At 40.9% G+C, this 23,289-nt stretch overlaps 1 protein-coding gene across 1 annotated transcript in view; it reads left to right on the top strand.

Moving 5' to 3' along the window:
* The window catches only part of PARD3B (par-3 family cell polarity regulator beta), a 1,037,324-nt gene that overhangs the window by 952,922 nt on the left and 61,113 nt on the right, over positions 1–23,289 (top strand). The window contains exon 22 of the mRNA XM_012532519.3: positions 9,571–9,650. Coding sequence (XP_012387973.1) covers positions 9,571–9,650 — 80 coding nt within the window. The remainder of the gene's footprint in view (positions 1–9,570; positions 9,651–23,289) is intronic.

Consider the following 23,289-nt stretch of genomic DNA (forward strand, 5'->3'; position numbering starts at 1 on the left):
TGAACTTGCCCACTGACTAAACTATTAAAAAAATTCTGAAGAGCTTAACATTTTGCATATATTTACATTGTTTAGTCTTTATAAATGCAAGTATATTTTAAATATGCTAGAGAGCTTTAGTCAATGAATATCCTTTATAAGACTTAATAGTTAGAAGAGATAGTGTGAACTCATAAGGAATAATGTGAACAAACTATTATCATTTTCAGATTTAGTCATATTTTGAAGGTCAACTTTGTTTCTTTTAGGATGTGTAAAGAAGGTTGTCACAGAGTACAATAAACTAAAACAGCAGAGGAGTAAATAACTCACATGTTATATCCAAGAAACAATTGGAAACCAAATTCAATAAGTACTGGGTATTAGAACCTAGTGATTACTGTAACTAACCAAAACTCCACCTAAGTTCTTTTATTCTGTTCCTGGAAAATACAGGACAGGTGTGAACAGACAGATTTCTTGGGGAATGCTTTTCCTAATACCTTTTTTTTCATCTTTTCATCAGACCTTTGTCTTCTGCCAAGTAAGGTGTCAGTCAGTGTTATATGTCAGTCAGTGTTACAAGATCTCTTTTTGTAGGTAGACAGATGGGAAAAGGAAATGAGGAGTGGTGTCTGGCTCTTTAATTAAAGATGTAGAGCCAGAGTTTGCTCTTCAAGCTTACTGGCAAGACACATATGCACACATGTACACACGCACACACACACATACACTAACGCCCAAAGTGCATCTGATAGATGAAGCCAAGTTTGTAAATTGTATCCACAATCATAGTTTCTATGGTAACTGTATCTTAGGCCCAGACACAAACAGAGCTGGGCAGGAGATGTCTGATTTTATTTTCTCCAAAGATAATCAGAAGAGAGATCATTCAGGCTGTTGCCCAATGTGTACATATCTATATGTGTACATATGTATATGTGTACATTTGTATATGTGTACATATGTATATGTATATGGCTAGAACTTGGATGGTGCTAGCATGAGATTTAATGCTTAAATCCCAATAAATGTGTTATAACTTTATAATGTTGCAAATTGCTTTGCTGTCTTTGTCATTCAGCTTTAAAATAACTATGTGCATACGTATAGTTACTATATTAATAAGGTGTAATTGGTTAACATAATGTGGAAACTATATACAAGATAACTTTTATATATGTGTGTAGGTTAGAAGGGACTTTAAGGATTTATGTTTTAACTCCAACATTTTACAAGGGAGGAAAATACAGGCACAAAATGGTTAAAAGGCTTATCCAAGAGTTATTTTAAAAATATTTTTATTTGCTGTATTTTCTAAACTAGCAGATGTTCTAAGCAAGTCTATAAGCTGAATACCCAGTTATTTGACAAAATTACTGAAATTAAATTAGAGAAAATAAACACTTCAGAAATAATGGTTTGAACGAGTGTGTGTACTTTTGCTTCTCTAGATAGCATATTTGTAAATACATATCTCAGGAATAATATACTTCACATTGCAAAAGGGAAATAATTAAGCAGCTTATTTTAATTAGTTTCTTTTTGTTTAGATGGAATATTGTCAGTTGCCCTTCCTCCAAACATGTAGCATTTTAGCAGAGTGTCTGAATATTAGAAGATTCTCAAAGCCAAGTTTATAACTTTTTAGATGTTTTTATTGAGTTGATTCCTTTAAAAACCTTCCAGCCAAACCTATAGCTAGGTAAAAGCAATGTAATTAAAAGAAAGCTTCTGGAAACTGCTCAAAAATATCTGTCATGTTACCAACTTGAAATGAAAGGCGTATTTCCTAAAATGGCATCTACATTTTTATACTTTGCATTTTAATCTTATGATGTGTCTGGCAGCGTGAAACTCATTCTTGGGTAATGGGTCTGAGTAAGACATATTTGTAAGTGAGGATGTTATGTGTAGGTGAAAAAGCTGTGTTGCACCTTTGCACAGCCTTTCCATCACAGCAGCTTTTAAATTTCCTCAGGAAAATTGACTTATGGGACATAAATTACAACATTGGCAAAAATGTGTCCTGACCTGTAGGAATAGGAAAACATGTTAATTTTGAATTGTTTCCACTTTTTATCATCAGATATTTGATTTATCCTTTTATTTTTAATGAATTGTTTAGAAACGTTTGAAAGGGCATTAAATCTTCCCCTCTTCCATTAATCTGCAAATGGGGGAAACAGGGGTGTTAAATGGCCTCTTTAGTATATTGCTCTATGAAACTGCTGATTCTTGCAATGCCGGGCTACAAATACACACTAATTTAAGGAACACTGAATGTAAGTGGCAAGCTCCTTGCTTTTGTAGAGAAAAGACTAATAGCTTTATTTTAACAAGGCTCTTAACACCCCAGCCAGCAGCAGGCACTGAGTGAATGAAATTGGGAGAACTCCCATGGACTAAAAGCATCCCCCTGCTCGCCCCCCGCCCCCAAACACCAAGCCCTCCTGATAGGCTGTCATAAGCTGTCATAATCCAAATAAAGAAGACCGCCATGTGCAAGGCATACCAAGGTATGAGCTCTTCACGTTGTTTTGAATGAGCTCTCTGAAGTTTCACTTCCTGAGCAGCAGAGAGATAAATATGCCCCAAATCCAAGCATAAGTTCTAACATTACATTGTTGTGGAAAAGACTATGTTTCTGTTATGGCTTAAGTCAAGATTATTCCTATCAGATGTATATTTAGGTCATTACATTAAAAAAAAAAAAAACCTGCATGATACCAAGTGAGATAAAGGGCTTCTTTAAAAAAAATTAATTGGATCAAAGCCGCTGACCTTATGTTTTTGTGATGTGAGACATTACCTAATATGGAGTTCTTCAAGGAGACGCATTTCTGAGTCTTATTGAGCACAGAGCAAAATGAGAAATGAGCTTATAAATGCCTCTGCCAGTTCTCTCTCCCCTCACTCCCTCCAAATGTGGCTTGACTTCCTAAGGACCCGACTAAAACTTATAATTAGTTTCTCTTTGGCAACCCTCTAGCTGCAGTTTCCTACTTTCAGTTCACAGCTATTTGTAAGAATCTTTGTCCCCAACACAATAATCTGTATTGCCACCATTTCTGATTGGGATAGTAAAAGTGATCAAATTACAGGAGGAGATTAGATAAGTTATGATTTATCCATAAATCTTATATAGCTATTAAAATTCACGTTTGTGGAAACATATCTACTAGCACAGGAAAACACCAGTAGTAAATAGTTGGGAAAAATTTCTGTATACCCTTAAAATATGTATATATTTGTAAATGTTAACAGAGGTCATCTTTGGGTGACTTAGGGAGAAAAAAATAGATAAATCTGTTTTTTAAATAATGGAACGCAAATGTATTGCTCTCATCTCCCTTGACTAACCGTGTGTCCCTGAGCAGGAAATGACTTTTCTCATCTCTGTGTCTTAGAGTACTTAGCATACGACTCTAATATTTAGAGTCACTAACAAATGTTTATTTACTTGAAAGTATTAATCTCATTTTCTGAGCATGATAGCATAAGACAGTGCAACCAGTGGGTGTTTATCTATTAGAAAACTGTAAAGATTTTCAACACCATAGAGTCTGGCTTTCAATAGAGCACCAAGCAACATCTCATTGCCAATTCCCACATAGCCTTTTACAGACTTTCTATCAGTCAATGTTCAGTTGCAGAGAACAATACACACTCTAGCTAGCTTAAGCAGGAACAAATTTATTACACCATGTTAACAGGCTTACAGAATCATAAGGAAGGCTAGGAAACAAATTCTTAGATAAGCTTTCAGGAATGACTTCCCAAACCACACAATAGAACTAGGCTACTCAGGGAGCTTCTGCCATTTCTTTGAGGAAGGTTTTGGCTCCACAAGCCGCACAATAATGCCTATATCAGAAGCCACCATAATTAGGAAGGTGCCACAAACAGGAATTCACCTTTAGTGCCACCAGCTCCAAAGCTAGCTATGAAAGCTACACTCCACCCCCAGAAACTAGCAATGGCACATCTGCTAACACTGCCATGGGAAAACCAAGCACACCTTTGGACGTTCTTGCCAGAATCAACAGTGGAAGCATAGCCACTGCCTCAACTCCATTTCTCAAATGACGTGGCCCACCTTAAATCACACCCAGAACGTTGACTACAAGGGAATTCTGGGAAAGGTAGTTTTCAGCTTTCCGGGCTCTATGGTTCAGAGTGACCCTCGACAAGGAGGGAGGATCGAGTAAAGCTCGCCAACACACCATATGAGCCACAGATCTTGTCTTACTGAAGCTCTTGGCTGCTTTTGATACTGTGAACCACTCCCTCTTTTGTGGAATTCTTTTCCCTTAATTCCTGTGAACGTTCTCTCCTTGCTCTTTTCTTGAGCAACAACTTTTACTCAGAATCCCTCCTGGGTTCAACTTTTTTTTTGCCTGCCTGCCCCTTAAATTATGGTATTTCTAAGATTATTATTGGCATTCTCTCCTTTCATCACATGTCTTTTCTTCTACTCTGTCACTGTAGATTCTTCCTGGGCAGTCTAATTCTTTTCCAAGGTTTCAGGTACCAACTATAGGCTGAATGTTTCTCAATCCTACACCTCTAGTCCAGATTTTTCTTCGGCATTGCAAACTTTTATACTCAATTATCTCTCAGGCATTTCCATCAGATGTCCCAACTCAAGCTTAATAGATCTAAGTGTTCCCTCCTCCAACCCCTACCCCTACCCCCAAATCTGTTCTTCTTTTAGTTCCATCTTGGCAACAGTTATCAGATTCACCTAGTAGCTAAGTTCAGAAACTTAGGCATGATTCCAGACACATCCTTCCCATTAATTCTCAGTCAGTTGTATTAAATTTACCCTCTTAACATCTTTATGACGCTCCCTTGTCTCCATCCTTTTGAATAGCCCCTTGTTTAGGCCTTTATCATCTCTGACTTAGACTGTCATGGGAACCTCCATACTATGGCAAGAATAATCTCTCTAACTGTTCAATATGTGCTATCACTTATGGAATATCACTTCTCAGTGGGTTCACCATCAACTAATGGTAAAATCAAGTTCCTTGGCATGAGCTCCTCCAAGATCCAGTCTATGGCAGTTTCTCCAGAGCTTGGACTCTGGGATCAGACAGACCTGAACATTGTCTCAGATATGCCGTGTCCTAGCTGTATGCCTTAGGCAACTGCTCAGTTTTCTCATGTGCAAAATTGGGCAACCATTGGGGATATTTGGGAGGAATGAATGGGCTAATGCAAATAAAACATTTAGCCTTGTGCTTGGCACTCAATAAGGGCCAAATAAGTGTTAAATTGTAGTAATCAAAGAAGTACTAAAAAAATAAATAAAAAAAAAAAAAAAAAAAAAAAGTACTAAAAAATGGAGGGAGCGTCCGTGTTGGATAGTCTATGTTCTTGGGTAGACTCAATATTGTCTATATGTCAGTTCTTCCCAGCTTGATCTATATATTCAATGTACTCCCAATCAAAATCCCAGCAAGTTACAAACTGATTCTAAAGTTTATGTGGAGAGGCAAACGTCCCAGAATAGCCAACACAATGTTGAATGAGAAGAACAAAGTTGGAGGACAGACACTACCCAACTTCAAGACTTACTATACAGCTACAGTAATCAAGACAATGTGGTATTGGAGAAAAAATCTACAAATAGATCCGTGGAAGAGAATAGACAGCCCAGAAATAGACCCACAGAAACACAGTCTCAACGGATCTTTGACAAAGTTGCAAAAGCAATATAATAGAGCAAAAATAGTCTTTTCAACAAATGGTGCTAGAACAACTGAACATCCACATGCAAAAAAAAAAAAAGAAGAAGAAAGAAAAAAAGAATCTAGACACAGACCTTATAGTCTTCACAAAAATTATCACAGACCTAATGTAAGATGCAAAACTGTAAAACTCCTAGAAGATAACATTGGAAAAAATCCAAATGACCTTAAATTTGGTGATGACTTTTTAGATGTGACACCAAAAGCATGATCCATGATATATATGGGAACTCTCTGTACTTTCCTCTCAATTTTGCTACAAACCTAAAACTTCTCTAAAAAATAAAATCTATTTTAAAAAATTGTACTAGTGGCAATAATATTGTTGTAATCATAATAGTAGCACCAGTGATATTGTTGCTACTGTTCCTAATATTCTTTTCCTTAGAGCCTCTGTTTCTTCTTTTACCAAAATGTTGACATTCCCTGGGAACACAGTGCTCCTTTTATGCCTCCATGTCGTTTCACTTTGGTTCTGTCTACTGAGAATGCCTTCTCCTGCGACTCCTACCCCCTCCTCCTCCTAACAAACTCCTCCTCATTCATATTCAAGTTTAAATGAAGCTTCAACACCCCCATGAAGCTGTCTTCAACTCTCCCAGGTGGACTCTGGTATCTGTTCCTTCAGACTCCCACTACCTCCTTCAGACTGACACTCCAGCGGTGATCTCATTGTACTGTTTAAAGCAATATTTAAAGCAATGAAGAAATCAAGCCGCTGTTCATTGTTTTGAAAGTGGTACCTAATGTGGCATTAGAATACAGAAGGTGTTCAGTAATTACTAATTGAATGATTGTATTAAAGATGCTGCAGTATTAATAGGGAAACACACAAATACATATACAATTGGTGAAGAATGGAATAATTTTTTAATTGAAGTATAGTTGATTTACAATATTGTGTTAGTTTCAGGTGTACAGCGTAATGATTCGGTTATACATATATATGTGTATATCTGTGTTCTCTTTTTGATTCTTTTCCATTATAGTGTATTATAAGATATTGACTCTGTGCTCTACAGCAAATCCTTGTTGTTTATCAATTTTACTCTCATACTCCCAATTTATCCCTCCCCTCCTTCCCCTTTGGTAACCATAAACTTGTTTTCTATGTCTGTGGGTCTGTTTCTGTTTTGTAAATAAGTTCATTTGTATCATTTTTTTAGATTCCACATATAAGCAATACCATATGATATTTGTCTTGCTCTGTCTGAATTACTTCACTTAGTATGATAATCTCTAGGTCCTTCCATGTTGCTGCAAATGGCAATATTTCATTCTTTTCTATGGCTGAGTAATATTCCACCATATATATATATGTGTGTGTGTGTGTGTGTGTGTGTATACACACACACACACACACCCCACATCTTCTTTATCCACTCATCTGTTAGGTTGCTTCCATGTCTTGGCTATTGTAAATAGTGCTGCAGTGAACACTGTGATGCCTGTATCTTTTTGAATTAGAGCTTTCATCTTTTCCAGATGTATGCCCAGGAGTGAGATTGCTGGATCATATGGTAACCCTATTTTTAGTTTCTTTGAGAAACCTCCATACTGTTTTCAAGAACAGAGTAATTTTTGATGTATAAGCATGCCATCCATCTTTTGAAACCTGGCCTTTGCTCTTCTACTTCCATGAAGTTTTTCCAAACACCTTCATCTGTGCTTCTGCTAGTAACATCCTGAATGACATTGGTTCATGCATTGTCCTACATCACTCTTTAATTATTTCATTTCTGATCCTTGTTTTCCCAACAAGACTAAAAGCTGCTTAAGGATAAGGATCATCCTACATTTCACAGAATCTAGCGTGCCAGCAGCTTACCAGAACCACAGCACATGGGTGCTGCCTCCTGAGATCCCAGAATGTTGACTGCCATCATTAGGCCAGGCCAGTTCAGATAACGGCCCTGAAAGTATTAACTTGGAGTTTTGTGGCCACGTGAAAAAAATTAGTTGTAAATGTCTAAAGCCATCCTAAGGATACATAAATATGATGTTTTTCTTTTTTTTTTAATTTTAATTTTACCCACAGTCTCCTAAAAGACCCACCTCATTCCTTATTCTTCTGTATCTATGGCAACGAAGCATGATGTTTTTATAACAACCACAATTAGTAATCGTCAACATATTTCTGGTATTTACATTAATTCTCCCTCCATAAAAAAATAGGTCAAAAACAAAACAAACCTTAGATAGGAGTGACTGGGGACAATACTTCTATCCATCGCTTCTTTTTCTGTGCCATTTGTTTATCCCCTAACTGTCTGACACCATCCTTGCCCCTAGTTTTTGTTAAAAAGGTTAGCAGTTTAAATCAGGGCTTTATCCTAATGCAGAGAATTCTGTCTCTCTGTAGTTACTTCTAAAGCTGTAAGTGCAATCTTCATCCTACCTAGGTAGCTATTGGGCTGTCAACCTCTCAGATGACGCCAGGTGCTCCTATGTATTGGTGAAATATAAAGAGGTTTTACAGGGCACACTCCTAAGGGCCTCCTGTAATAATGTGACACCAGGAATAGTCTTTCTTAACTCTAAATGTGCGTATATTCTCGTTTTGCAACACCTCCCCTGACAAACCCTCCCTACACACACCACCCAAGCTGGGATGGTGGTTGCATAGAGAGCTGGGACTTTTCGTAGGAGGAAAATAAATTCCAGCTTGAGTACTACCCAGAAAAATTTCCTCTACAACCTTGACACTGTTACTTCCTGTGCTTATTAGCAAACTCCCCCTTCCCCTCCATTATAAGAGGCCAGGTTTTCTATTTACCCCTTCCATGCACATTATATGAGAGCTACCCTAGCACAAGACTGAGGACACAGGTGGCCATAAACCACATGTGTTGACGGGAAGAGGTGAGGAATTGATCAGTCACCACGTACCTTCAAATACCATGTTCGTCCCATATGTGTCTTTAGTTGGTATGATAGACACAGAAAGACTATATGTAAAGTCTTTAGATTCATGGCACTAACACACTTTATTGAGAACCTACTGGGGCCAGTCACTCAGTGCCCATCAGAATCTCAGAGGCTGGTGGAAGAGACCTGAAGAGAGGTGAACACAGGAATTACATAGGAAGGGACAAAAACCAATAAAGACCAACACTAGATTGAAAATAGTTTGTCACCTCTCTGTTTATGAGGGAGCGGGCTCAGTGAGGTTCAGGTGATCAGAGAGGGCTTCATAGAAGCTGTGGAAGAGGTAGCTGATTGCCACCGATCCCAGGTAGTAAAGAAAGGTTTCGTGGAAAGTATACACTCTTATCACAGCCAAGAGGAGCCTAAGGAGATGTGATGACTAAATGTAATATGGTGTCCTGAACAGAAAAAAAATCAGATAAAATCTGAATAAACTATGAACTTGAGTTAACAATACTGTATTAATATTGATTTATTAATTGTAAGAAATATACCATAGGAATATGAGATGTTAGTTATAGGGAAACTGGGTGCAGACTACATGGGAACTCTCCGTACCATCTTCTCAATTTTCCTGCCAGTCTAAAGCTGTTCTGCAAACTAAAGCCTATTTTGAAAGAAAAAAAAAAGCGGTCTTAACAATCTACAGAATACCCCTGGCATGGTGACAGGAGGGAGTCAGTTTGACAATGACCCTTTTTTTGAAAGAAGTGACTTTGTCGTTAAATGCCATGTTTGTGACTCGATCATCAATTCCTATAACGATGCTGAGTTCTTGCCTGCTTTCCCGTGGTTAATTTTTGGCAGGCAGCAGCAGCATTTGTGCAGTGATTACAATTTTGAGATGCATTGACAGTAACCAGGGTGCATAATGGATCTTCATCTCTAATTACTTTTCTCTCCACAGGTGTCTGGAAAGGGTCCAGATGGGAATGCACACAACCTCCGCTTTGAGGGGATGGAGAGACAGTACGCCTCCTTACCCAGGTAGATCACCATCCCACCCGCACATAAAGTCTTCAGGAAATACACATGAAATAGAAATCTGGCTCTGAAATGGGGAGTATGTTATAATTTTGCCTTACTGCATCTGCCACAGCCCTCGTGCCATCTTCACAACTGTGCTAATAATTGAAACACTTGTGGGTTATTTTTTAAGGGAAGAAAATAGTATATCATGGCAATTGAACATGTCAGCAAGAATATTGGATTCTGAATGGAAATCCTAAGCCATTGCTATAAACATGGTATTGAACAGCCTGTACCCAGCTTAGAGACAATAAAATAGTAAATCCTCTGTCCTAGGAATTACCCACAAGGAAGGGCATGCCAGCCTTAACCCTGGAGCTTCATGTGGGTGTTAAAAAGCAGGAGAGAAATATGAACCTGGAAAGGGGTTCTTTGCTTGATTTAGAACCTGACCGTGTTCTTCGGTCAATAAGCAAATATTGCTGAGAGGCACCGACACAGTGTGGGGAAAAGACAGCTGCGTGGGAAAGTTCGCTTGGTGATTCTGGCCTAACAGGATCCACTTATGCTGTAACTAGACACCCCTGAAAATGAGATACAATTCTCAAAGGTTTGTGCTCTTATCTGTGAGATGAAGAATAATTTTAGTCTGTAATCAATGGCACATGACAAAGAGGAAACCTTTCCAAGATGACATACAGTGCAGTGACTATGGGAGTTGAGTGAGTTGAGAGTGTGAGAATTTGTGGGTTTGAAAACAAAAAACAAAGAAAGGTTAATGCCAGGCAGAAAACTAAAATGTTACAGAATATCTGCTTTTAAAGGAGGGGGTGGTAGGGAGGACCCTAAGTAGATCTTTTCTATCATCATACTGAATTGTTAAAGTGCTAACTCAGAGCTGGGTTACCGTTTTGAGTTGCATGTTGGCTATATTTCTGCGTGTGAAATGACAAAAAGAACAGCCCGAGTATTACAACAGGCATAGCCCAAGTGACCATTTGCTCTTATAAATCGTAATGTTGATTTTCAAAAGTAATAAAATCTCAAATCTAGCAGAGAACCAATTCTGAACACTGCCTGGGCAGGATACCCAAAATACAATATTTTAAAAGCTCCTGTACAACTATATTTTATCTGCATTTTCCCTTTTTATATGTTGTCTCCTAGTTATTTTTCTCATCCTTGATTTCTTTCCTCTCCTTATTTTTTTCCCTGGCTTAGTATTTTGTTTTCATTTTAAAAAATAGAAGTAGTCTCCAAAATTCATTTTAAATATAAAATTTCTGGCTTTCAGTATTGAAGTGCATGGAAATTGTGGTTAAGGCAGATGGAAAGTACTGTATTCTTAGGATAGGAAGAAAAAGGAAAACTGGAAACAGTTTAATGTCTTCCTGGCCAACTTGTACTCAGACTGCGGAAATGGATTTTTTTTTTTTGTACAAATCAAAACCACAGAAATAGCATTTATAAGTACAGAAATTCAACAAATTTCGCTCATTCATTCCTTCCCCAAGTATCTGCTGATCATCTACGATGCATCAGGCCCTGAGAATCTGGAGACTGGGAATGCCGTGGCTCTAGACACCTAGACAAGGACCCGCCATCTAGGACGGGAGGCAGCAGAACAACTTTTTGTGAGAGTGCAACCAGTGCTTAGATTAGTAATGATTAACATAAAGTCCTCTGAATTTCCAACTCCTATTTATTTTAATTAATAAGCCCTGAAATGCTCAGCCGTGGCTGACTCTAAACACATCTATTTGAGGATTAAACACTGTGGAGGGAGTGTTTTGACAGAGGCAATACGTTGATGCTGTTTGTGGCTCTGGAGCTATCATTGCAATATATGAATTGACAAAATCCTGCCAGCCCCGAGAATATAACTGTAGCCAAAAGTGAAGCATCTTAGACTGAGAACAGTTTTGACGAACAGTGCACTCACACACGTAACACAATGGTGGAAGTGATGAGCTGCACGTGCTAACACACCTTTTTAGCTACCTGGCAAGAAGGAGTCGTGATGGACGATAAATAAGGCTCAGACAAATGCATGAGAGGTCCCTGGCACTGGTTTCTTAATGCAGGGGCTTGAACTTGCGTTTCCATCTCAATTATCTAAGGGGGATATACAAAGTATCCCCACCAACATGCTCTGATCCATCGAGGGTGGGTCCATATTTACCCAACAGGATGCAGAATGCCGAGGCAGGGGACAAGCTACTGGCTTCTGTGTGCCGGTGACATTTACCCTGGTTTTCTAGTCTTCTCCCGCCCCTAGAGATTTTACTGTCCACTTAATTGAATCACCCCAGCTCCACTGCTCCTTTGGTCAGGGGAGTGAGGCGAACACATCTCTGTAGGCACCAGATCCCCTCTTAGTCACAGAGGTGGGGAGCTTTAAAATATTTATGGAGTTAAATTTTTAATTAAAAATCGGAATAATTCTATCTACAGGAAGTCAGTGGCCAACCTTATAGGGGACTTAATATGCTACTGACTGATGTGGTTCCTATGCTGTTTGTGGAGAGCATCACAGGAGTTTTAAGATACACTCAACAGTGTTGATTTATATGCCAAGCTTGGAGCCATCAACACGGAGGGAAAATGACCCCCAGTGCATGGAGTTGGGGAGGAGCCCCGGTCAAGGGACACCCTGCTATGCTTTCATGGAACTCTGTCATTTTAAAGTGGGCCGTGCGGCCTGCTGCCGGGCTGGATGACACCTGACAACATAAAGCCAGAACCCTAGCCAGTTCAGGAAAGAGATAATTCCCAGCACTTGCTAGTTATGAGGTTGCCTAAGGCTAAGGGCTAAGCGATGTTAAGTGTTATCGTTAAGCAATTTTAAATCTTCTGCCTCTGAAGAAAAATGACTTTATTTCTTTTCTCCTGAGGGTGCTGTTTTGGAAAGCAGAGCATGGTTGTACTACAGCCTCGTTAGCAAGCGCCAGGCTTTTCCCAGGGCCAGTGTTTTAGCATCCTCTCCAGCCCCCACTTCTCTCTGGTAGTAAACAGAGCAAAATCAGCATCCCCTTATTCTTGCCTGACACAAATTATTACTCGCCCTGGGTGAGCAGAGAAGTGGCTGTTTCCAGGGCTGCTCTAATGTGTGAACAACAACGTGCGTATTTTTGCAAACAGCTTCTTTTTCACTTCAGCCTCCCAGCCTCTTTCAATCCTCGCAGGCCCCATTCTGATTTTACAGGCCTCCTCCAGGTCCGTCTGTTCAGCAGTGAACTCTCTCCTCTCCCATCTGAAGCCTCCGTCATTCCCACCTGGCCCATCCCCGGCCCCATGGGATCCCATTATCCCTTCTCTGCAGGTGGCTCAGTGCATCAGCACATGAGGTTGCTCTTCCGGGCTTGTAATCAAGTGTTGAGTCCTAAGGAGGGAACAAAAAGGCTCTACGTCTCTTCTGTGGTCCTACATGCGTGAGTGCCGAAAGGTTGCTGGAGAAACTCATAAAAGCATTCACTGGTTCCTCTACAAAATTCACATTATCCAACCCCAGCTGGGCCCCTGCTGCTGTCCAGAATTCCTTTTAGTCGTGCTGTCGACTCCCTTGACTATCCCCACAGTGGCCATTCCAAACCTTTTCTGCTCCCGTTAAGTTCTGCAAAGATGACTAAGCCCCCCAAGCCCAATCTCTAGAGATGATCTCACTTCCTTTCCTTTACAGCCTTGAGACATTCAACCTTAGTTCCTCAACTTCTCCCTACAATTCAGGCTTGCTCTGTCTTCACTAACACACACTTCCCAAGGGGAGACATGAAGGCATGGACTTGGAGTCAGGCCATAATTACAGCCCCATCCATCACTTCTCACCTGGGTGACCTTGGGCAAGGATCCAACTGGTCCAGGCTCAGTTCTTTAATCTGCAAATTGGGGATTATATTAGGGACTCTGTACAGCGCCTGTATGAGTATTAAATACAAATGATACAAGCAAAACCCTTAGTGAAGAGCCTGCCTGACATAGTTTAAGGATTCTTTTATATTGTTAGTTCTTTTTAATTTTCTCTCTGGGGATGACATGTTCCTTTCTTTTATGAGTCAAACCTATACAGCAGAGCTCATTCTCACTGGCTTCTTGGGGGACCCTACACAGTCAACTACCCCTCTCCCAGCTGCATCTTCAAGCCCTTGGCAATTGCTTTCCTCCCCCTGCCTACTACTCTGAATGCATAGTCTCAGCTGCACAGTTCACTGGGAATTCCCCAGCGTGGAGAAGGGAAGCGCCAGCAGCTCATGGAGATACGCTGGGGACATAACTGCGCTGAAGGATTAGCCAACGCTTAGGGAAGGACCAGCAGTCCGGATGATCAAGGAAGAGGGCACAGCAAACTGAAATGATCTGCATGATAAGCTGTGCTGTGGACATGCTGGGAGACAGCAATCCTTATAAATAGGGAGCTCATATCAGGGATATAGGAGCTAACTCGGGTCTAGGCAAGAGGCCAATAAGACTTAGATGCAGACCCAGTGTGTCCCCGGTGGTGGAGACCCACCCAGTGTGAGTTAACCAGCAAGGCTGGACATGATGTTTGTGCTCCTAGGACAGATATGATGAGGGAGCAATACTCTCTGGACCAGCGTGGGGAAGTCCTGAGATATCGCGAAAATACTCCTGTTGTCTCAGGACTGGACAGTGCTGACTGAGCCTGCAGCTGTAATGACTCATAGCCGAGCAGCGCTCAGGTGGCAGGACTACCCCCTGAGCTTGGCTGTAGTCCATCCGAGAAAACAAAGATCTTCCCTTAACCCTCCTTCCTCCTCCAATTCCCACTTTCCTGCTTTAGGAAAAAGTGGCTCTATTTCCACACCACCCACTGAACTCTTGCCTCTTGCCCCAGGCTTCTGAACATGTCACTGATGCTTCCAGCGGACTCTGCTTCCAGCCCTTTTCTTTCTTTCTTTTTAATTTTTATTTTCTACTGGAGTAGAGTTGATGTACAATGTTGTGTTAGTTTCAGGTGCACAGCAAAGCACCTCAGTTATACACACACATGTCTCTATTCTTTCCAGCCCTTTTCTTTTTTTCTTTTTTTCTTTTTTTTTGTGGTACGCGGGCCTCTCACTGTTGTGGCCTCTCCCATTGCGGAGCACAGGCTCTAGACGTGCAGGCTCAGCGGCCATGGCTCACGGGCCCAGCCGCTCGTGGCATGTGGGATCTTCCCGGACCGGGGCACGAACCCGTGTCCCCTGCATCAGCAGGCGGACTCTCAACCACTGCGCCACCAGGGGAGCCCCAGCCCTTTCCTTTATGTGGATTCTCTCTGAGCTGCCTCCTCTATTCTTATAGGTTCAGTTCTCATCACTACGATGATGAATCCAAAATGAACCTTCCTATCTCACTCTTATTGTGACTCCAGTTACAGCTGCTGCTTAATGTACCCATCCTTCTACCTCCAAGAGACCTCAAAGCCCCCATGCCACAACCCAAGCCCTCTGCCACCTTTCTTTAGTTCTTCCTTCTTTCAACGTCCATAACATTGATTTAGCGCTTTGCCAGTGCCACTGAAAACACCTTGAATTAGATATTGATTCTTTGCTGCCACTTCCCACCACTATTGGATTATAGATCCCTTGGAAGAAAGGATATTGTTTTATATCCATCGTTTTTTACACCTATCAACAGGACCTAACATGGGACCATGTATACAGTAAGTTTTTAATACGTCGGTACAAAGATGAGAATAGATTTGTTTTTATATAAGTAAGTTGTAGGAAAAAATTCCTCCCAAGATTTTTTGACCATTTATTTTAGGGCACTGTTTTCCAGGAAGAGTATTGATTTTCCCATGAGAATGTCCCTTTTCCCTGGAATCAGTAAAGCCCAGACTTCCAAATAGTTATCTCCTGTTGAGCGCTTACCATGTACCAGGCACTCTTCTAAATGCTTTGTATCCACTGACTGACTTAATGCTCACAACAGTACTATGACTCAGTACCAACCCTATTATTGTCCTCATTTCATAGGCAAGGACACAGGCAGAGAGAGATCAAGTGAAATTGTCCAAGTTCAACAGCTGGAAGTGGCAGAGTTGGGATTTGAACCCAGGCAGTCTGGCTGCAAGTTTGTACAATTAACTTCTGGGGCTCAGGTCATCCAGCTCAGAGTCACATCCACACTCTGCGATTATCCCATGCCCTTGTCTTATTTGCTCACCTGTTTATCATTCTCACTAAAGTGTAAGTGCCTTCGAGGACAAGGGACCGTATTTTATTCATCTTTGTATACAACACAGAACATTACTAACAGACAGGCTTGGTAATGCCTTTCAACTGTTTCTGCCATGCTGTCATAAAATCAATTCTTTTCCCATTCCCTGGGGTCCTTCCCTTGAAATATGAACAGTTTAATGTGTAATTGCTAGATGAACATTAAGCAATAGACTTTGCCTACCAAGAAGGGAATCCTGTTTTGTTAGAACACTCCTGAGAGTTGAAAAAGCAGTATCTGCAAATTGGTACTTTGGTTCTTTGAGATTAAAATTAATATCTATCCAGAAGAAAAAGGATGGCGATAAATTTTCTGGTGGAAATCTGCATTAGCCCTCCCGAGGAGAGAGACTCGCTTTCCCGAGGCTGATGCAGGACAGAGGCCCGCTCGGGCCAGGTGTGGCTTCTGGTCCTGATGATGCTCTTGCCCGTATTCCATGAGTTACTTGACGGGGAAGAAACGTCTCTCTGAACAGCTCAAGCAGCTAGAGCATGGCTGTGTAATGAGGAGCAACATACTAGAGCTGATTTTGGGCAGAAAGAGCAGCTCTAGAAGGAGCTAACAGCTTATGCTTGCTTCCTAGGAACCCAGAGTAAACTCGCTTTCTAAGTGTGTTCCCAGTGTTTTGGTGCTGGTTAGGACCGTGTCCAGGTCAGAAGAACACGCCGTAAGAGCATGCTTCCGCTTTAATGTTTCCGTTAGCTCACTTTGTGGGTTTCGGGTTTCTCGTCTGTCTGTGCCGTTGCCCAGCCCCAGGAAGACTCCAATCACAAGTGCACGGCTAACTTTGAAGCCTGCAACATGCTCAGCGCCTACTAGGTTACATTACCCACAGAGTCGTTTACCTCACTGCTTAAGGACACTCTCCCTCTCTGATTTCTCGTTCTCATCTCCAGTTAGCTTCTGCTCCGCTCGCAGCTATTGAATTTTCCTTTGCCGACGTTGCCTTGTTTTCTAGCCCTTGCTAAGCAGTTGGCAGTGACATTCAAGTTCTGCAGAGATCTCCACCAATGGCACAGTCCGGGTCGTTGCTGAAGCTGACGGAGGTCGTGATTCAATGAGTTCAGTGAAAACGTGAGCAGTCAGCAGGTGTATATATGTGCGAGCGTGTGTCCGGTGCGGGTGGAGGTTTGGCCATGTGGATCTGTAGAAGTTGACAAAGTCTCCATACTGCCTAATCGAGTACTTCTCTCTGCCACAAGGCCAGTTTGTCAAATAAGATGTTTCATGAAAATATATGTACTGCTCTCCACAGCCCCGGCAGCTGGTCGAATGTTCATCCAGGGTTTGAGGCCATTACAGCTAGTACTTTCTCTCAGCAAGTCTCTAGATGGAGCCCTGTCGCATTTCATCTAGATCCGACAAATCAAGCCCGGTCTCCCCAACACCTTCCTTGTGGCACAACTTTATCGGAACAGCCCTTTCTTGCAGTGAAAAGCTACCTCTCAGCATCCCTGTCTATGACTGCTGCTCTGACTTTGCAGGCCAGCTGAGACGGGCTGAGGAACTTGTCTTTAGCGCATCTCCCACATCTGCATGTGACAGAGTTTAATGCTTTTGAAAATCAATGGAGCTCTTTTCACCCACCAGATTCAAATTTCTCATCCTTTCTCCTCAGTCCCTGAAAATCTAGTCTCTACTACCCCTGCCCTGTAGAGTAAGCTGCCTATTTGACTGGCCCTTCTACCACCTCACTCTTAATGCAGAGGACAAAATGATGAATTAGCAGCAATTTAATTCTTTGTGAGATTAAGATGTCTCTCAAGATGTCAACTCAAACTTCCTGAAAAATGCAAAAAGCCCTAGCATGTAATACCGCCTTAAGATGCCAAACAGCTGAGATCAGGGGGTTAATGCTACTGCCATATCATTTTTATGTCGCTTAGTTCCTCAGATAAAAGTCCATTTTAATCAAACTTTTCATCATTTCCTCATAGCCAATATATCCTTGATGCCAGTTGGAATATTTGATATTAATTATTCAGTCGAAGGCCTCTATTATGAGTTTAGCTAGAATGTTAGTGATTTAAAACAAGTTCACCCATTACAGTACTGATGTCCCCAGAATTGTTGTAAATGAATCTTTTTTTTATTGAAGTATGGTTGAATTACGATGTTGGGTTAATTTCTGCCGTACAGCAAAGTAACTCAGTTATATACATATATACATTCTTTTTTATATTCTTTTCCATTATGGTTTATCCCAGGGTCCTGAGTATAGTTCCCTGTGCTATACGGTAGGACATTGTTGTTTATCCATTCTATATGTAATAGTTTGCATCTACTAACCCCGAGTTCCCAGTCCATCCCTCCCCCACCACCACTCCCCCTTGGCAACCACAAGTCTGTTCTCTATGCCTGTGAGTCTGTTTCTGTTTTGTTAATAGGTTCATTTGTGGCAATATTTATATTCCACATATAAGTGATATCATACGGTATTTGTCTTTTTCTTTCTGACTTACTTCACTTCGTATAACAATCTCTAGTTGCATCCATGTTGCTGCAAATGGCATTATTTCGTTCTTTTTTATGGCTGAGTAGTATTTCATAGTGTATACGTATGATATCTTCTTTATCCATTCATCTGTCGATGGGTATTTAGGTTGCTTCCATGTCTTGGCTATTGTGAATAGTGCTGTTATGAACATAAGAGTACATGTATCTTTTTGAATTAGAGTTTGTCTGGAAATATGCTTAGGAGTGGGATTGCTGGATTATGTGGTAATTCTATTTTTAGTTTTTTAAGAAACCTCCACACTGTTTTCCACAGTGGCTGCACCAACTTGCGTTTCCACCAACAGTGTAGGAGGGTTCCCTTTTCTCCACACCCTCTCCAGTATTTGTTATTTGTAGACTTTTTAATGATGGCCATTCTGACTGATGTGAGATGGTACCTCATTGTAGTTTTTATTTGCATGTTTTAAATGAATCTTGGTGGACCACATGTATTAAATTCCATAGATTTTTACTTTTCCCTCATTTTCCCCAGAAATTCCTAAACTGTTACATATTTGTTAAGCACTCTTTTTAGAAGGAGAAGATGTGCTTGCTATTTCAAATAGAGTGCTAAATCTGGCATTACCTTGAACTTGAAACATGTTAAGATTGGTAAGCTGACATCTGTGTTTTCCCTCCTGCACATATATTTTAAAGTTTTAGCATTGATTTCCCAATTCTCCAGCAAAAAGGAAAGAAAAGAAGGTTATTTTGTGCATAGGAAGCTACTTAGAGTGTTTTTTTTTATCTCTGATTTCTTATATTCTTTGGTCATTCTTGATGTTTGCCTATTGTATGATCATTCTACCATCTGCCCCCAAAAGCTCCGCGCACTGGAATTACTGTGGTGAGTTTCTTGACTGTGCCGAGCTGTTATGCACGATGTACCGCTCTCCCTCTGCACCCGCCCCCCCATCTTCTAAATCTCTCCAGCTATTTGCTACTGTCTCTTGGCCCAAGTTCCTGGGTTTGCTGTATACAGGTTTTGTCCTGGCGTCAACCTACTGCAGGCATAGACACTCTGAATAAACCAAGTATATTAATTCGTTGTAATATCTGGTTCGTATGTATTTGTGAGGCCTGTGCTTTATGATTATTTGAAGTGACATGACATCACCAAAACATGCAGGGATCTTGGATAAAAAATGAGTGCCTCCCCAAGAATATACAGGGGAGAATGGCCAGCCTCTTCAATAAGTGGTGCTGGGAAAACTGGATATCTACATGTAAAAGAATGAAATTCGAACACTCCCTAACACCACACACAAAAATAAACTCAAAATGGATTAAAGACCTAAATGTAAGGCCAGACACTATCAAACTCTTAGAGGAAAACATAGGCAGAACACTCTATGACATAAATCACAGCAAGATCCTTTTTGACCCACCTCCTAGAGAAATAGAAATAAAAACAAAAATAAACAAGTGGGACCTAATGAAACTTAAAAGCTTTTGCAAAGCAAAGGAAACTGCAAACAAGACAAAAAGACAACCCTCAGAATGGGAGAAAATATTTGCAAATGAAGCAACTGACAAAGGATTCATCTCCAAAATATACAAGCAGCTCATGCAGCTCAATGTCAAAAAAACAAACAACCCAATCCAAAAATGGGCAGAAGACCTAAATAGACATTTCTCCAAAGAAGATATACAGATTGCCAACAAACACATGAAAGGATGCTCAACATCACTAATCATTAGAGAAATGCAAATCAAAACTACAATGAGGTATCACCTCACACTGGTCAGAATGGCCATCATCAAAAAGTCTACAAACAATAAATGCTGGAGAGGGTGTGGAGAAAAGGTAACCCTCTTGCACTGTTGGTGGGAATGGAAATTGATACAGCCACTATGGAGAACAGCATGGAGGTTGCTTAAAAATCTAAATATAGAACTACCGGGCTTCCCTGGTGGCACAGTGGTTGAGAGTCCGCCTGCTGATGCAGGGGACATGGGTTCGTGCCCCGGTCTGGGAGGATCCCACATGCCGTGGAGTGGCTGGGCCCGTGAGCCATGGCTGCTGGGCCTGCGCGTCCGGAGCCTGTGCTCCGCAATGTGAGAGGCCTGCGTACTGCAAAAAAAAAAAAAAAAAAAATATATATATATATATATATAGAACTACCATATGACCCAGCAATCCCACTACTGGGCATATACCCTGAGAAAACCATAATTCAAAAAGAGTCATGTACCAAAATGTTCATTGCAGCTCTATTTACAATAGCCAGGACATGGAAGCAACCTAAGTGTCCATCAACAGATGAACGGATAACGAAGATGTGGCACATATATACAGTGGAATATTACTCAGCCATAAAAAGAAACGAAATTGAGTTGTTTGTAGTGAGGTGGATGGACCTAGAGTCTGTCAGAAAGAGAAAAACAAATACCATATGCTAACACATATATATGGAATCTTAAAAAAAAAAAAAAGGGTTCTGAAGAACCTAGGGGCAGGACAGGAATAAAGATGCAGATGTAGAGAATGGACTTGAGGACACGGGGAGGGGGAAGGGGAAGCTGGGATGAAGTGAGAGAGTGGCATGGACATATATACACTACCAAATGTAAAATACATAGCTAGTGGGAAGCAGCCACATAGCACAGGGAGATCAGGTCTGTGATTTGTGTCCACCTAGCTGGGTGGGATAGGGAGGGTGGGAGGGAGATGCAACAGGGAGGAGATATGGGGATATATGTTTATGTATAGCTGATTCACTTTGTTATACAGCAGAAACTAACATACCATTGTAAAGCAATTATACTCCAATAAAGATGTTTTTAAAAGAGTGCCTCCCAAATGCATGAGCACATGCATTTAGTTTCCATTTTTATGTACCAAATTCTGCACCTAAATTGTTTCCAAGATGTCATGTTTATTCCTAAACTAGCCAATTGTATTTGAAAAGAAAATCAAACTAAGAGCAGTTAAGGCAAAGGAAGTAAGGGGAGTGTCATAAAATATACCGAGTGCCTACCACGTGCTGTGTATTTTACAAGCATGGTCGCATTTTATCCTCGCCATCCATGTAGTCGTTAAGATGCTCATTTTTTTAAATTTAAAAAATCCATCCTTGAAATGGCAGAATCAGAATGGAATCAGAATTCAAACTCAGTTCTTTCTGGTTTCCAAGGTCTTTTTTACTTTGCTTTACCACACCTCTAACACGGACAAGTTAGGGAGAGGTTGGACTACCTCAGCTTTTTTCATGAGCAACATGAGTTCATGGGAAGGAAGATATCTAAGGTCACATTAAAAATTCACCCATGTTCATTGTCTTTTAGGGCTCTAAAAAATGAAAAACGTTGAACCCTTCAAGGGTAAAAAAAAAATCATAATAAAATACAATGAGACAAATAATAGGGAATTTATGAGAAAAAAAGAAAAATACTTTCAAAGCATATCATTTTCGTTCTTATATCACTGTGATAAGTTTTCCCTAAGTAAAAACAAGATGGCCACATTTTCCTTACAACAATAATTCTGTTCCTATTGGGAACGTAAATAAGGATGTAAACAGGTCAGCCTAGGGTTGTGCATGCACAATGGCTACAAACCCCAAGTGCGTAGACCAGGTCCCCAGCCCCCAGAGTGCACTCTGCACTGCCCTTCCGCAGAAACACTTGTGACGGGGCATGGGGTGGAACCCATATTTCTTAAGTATTCATTATGCTTCAAGAATTCTAGTGGGCACTTTAAATGTTTGAGTTCATTTATTTCTTGTAACAATCCTGAAATAAATAGTATTATCCCTATTTTATGGATGAAGAAACTGAGGCTCAGAGGTGCAAAGTGGTATGGCCAGAGTTGCACACAGAATATGTAGCAGATTTTGGATTCAGTGCAGCTCTTTCTACCTCTGAAACCTATAGGATCTCCATGAATCAAGTTGTCTTGTGCTAGGCTGGCTGTAAACAGGCAGGAGAGAAGCCTTCAGTGATCATCCTGTACTAAGGCCACCCTCGCTGTGCTGACCCCACCCTAAATCACCACAGTATGTAACTGTGGGACATGAAAATGAACCAACCCCTAATAGGCTTCAAAATGACTAAGAACAGCATCCGTGAACCGCAGAGTTCCCCTTTAGCATAATAAACACCCACCTCCTTCCAGCTGAAATATCTTTTAAACCGTGCTCTCTTTTAAAGACTGTCTCTTTGTCATGCTAGTGTTTAAAAAGAGACACTAGCTGGTTCCACTTCAGCAATTTTTATAGCCAGGAAAGTATTGTTGCTTCTTTCCCACAGATCCTCAGGGGACATGGTGAGATGCAAATGCCAGATAACCATGGAGGGATGGCTTCTATTGACTCTGCTGCTTCAAGTCCCAAGAAGAGAGCTTTGGCAGTTGATTGCCATGGAGGTGCCACAGAAGCCCATCTGTGCCCTGGATTTTATGTGACACAGGCCCCATGACCTCAGTCAGAATGCTGGGAAACACCTTGGTCCAGCTCCATTATTTCTAGCAAAGGCAAACATTTGTGGTATAAATGTGGGAATGGTTGGTACAAAAAGAGCAGCATTCATTATGTGTTCTTCCTTATATTCCAAGTCTTTAATTAAGCCTAGATTGAAGTGATTGGGGCTTATCCCAACAGAAGGTTGTACCACTCGACAGTCAGCAGAACTGACGCTTACGAGTTGAAGACAGCATCACGTGTTAAATAGGTAGGAGCCTGGCAATTCTCAGTGGCTACTCGCCACCAACAATATGTTCTGGGGCATCATTAGTAGCCTTTGAACTTGACCATTGCTTGAAAACGAAGACAGGGTGGTGGTGGCAGCTCAGATAAGGTTTCTGCCCACTAATTGCTTGCATGTATCTGAGGCAGATGCAGACCCATTTCCAGAAATAAGAGTGTGTGACAGCCTGGGTTTTGCAAGGTACTGGAAAGAGTTGAAATTGTTGCAGCAGAGGTTTAAGACAGAAAATGAG

This window comes from Orcinus orca, chromosome 7 (assembly GCF_937001465.1).
Source record: "Orcinus orca chromosome 7, mOrcOrc1.1, whole genome shotgun sequence".
Classification (NCBI taxonomy): Eukaryota; Metazoa; Chordata; class Mammalia; order Artiodactyla; family Delphinidae; genus Orcinus; species Orcinus orca.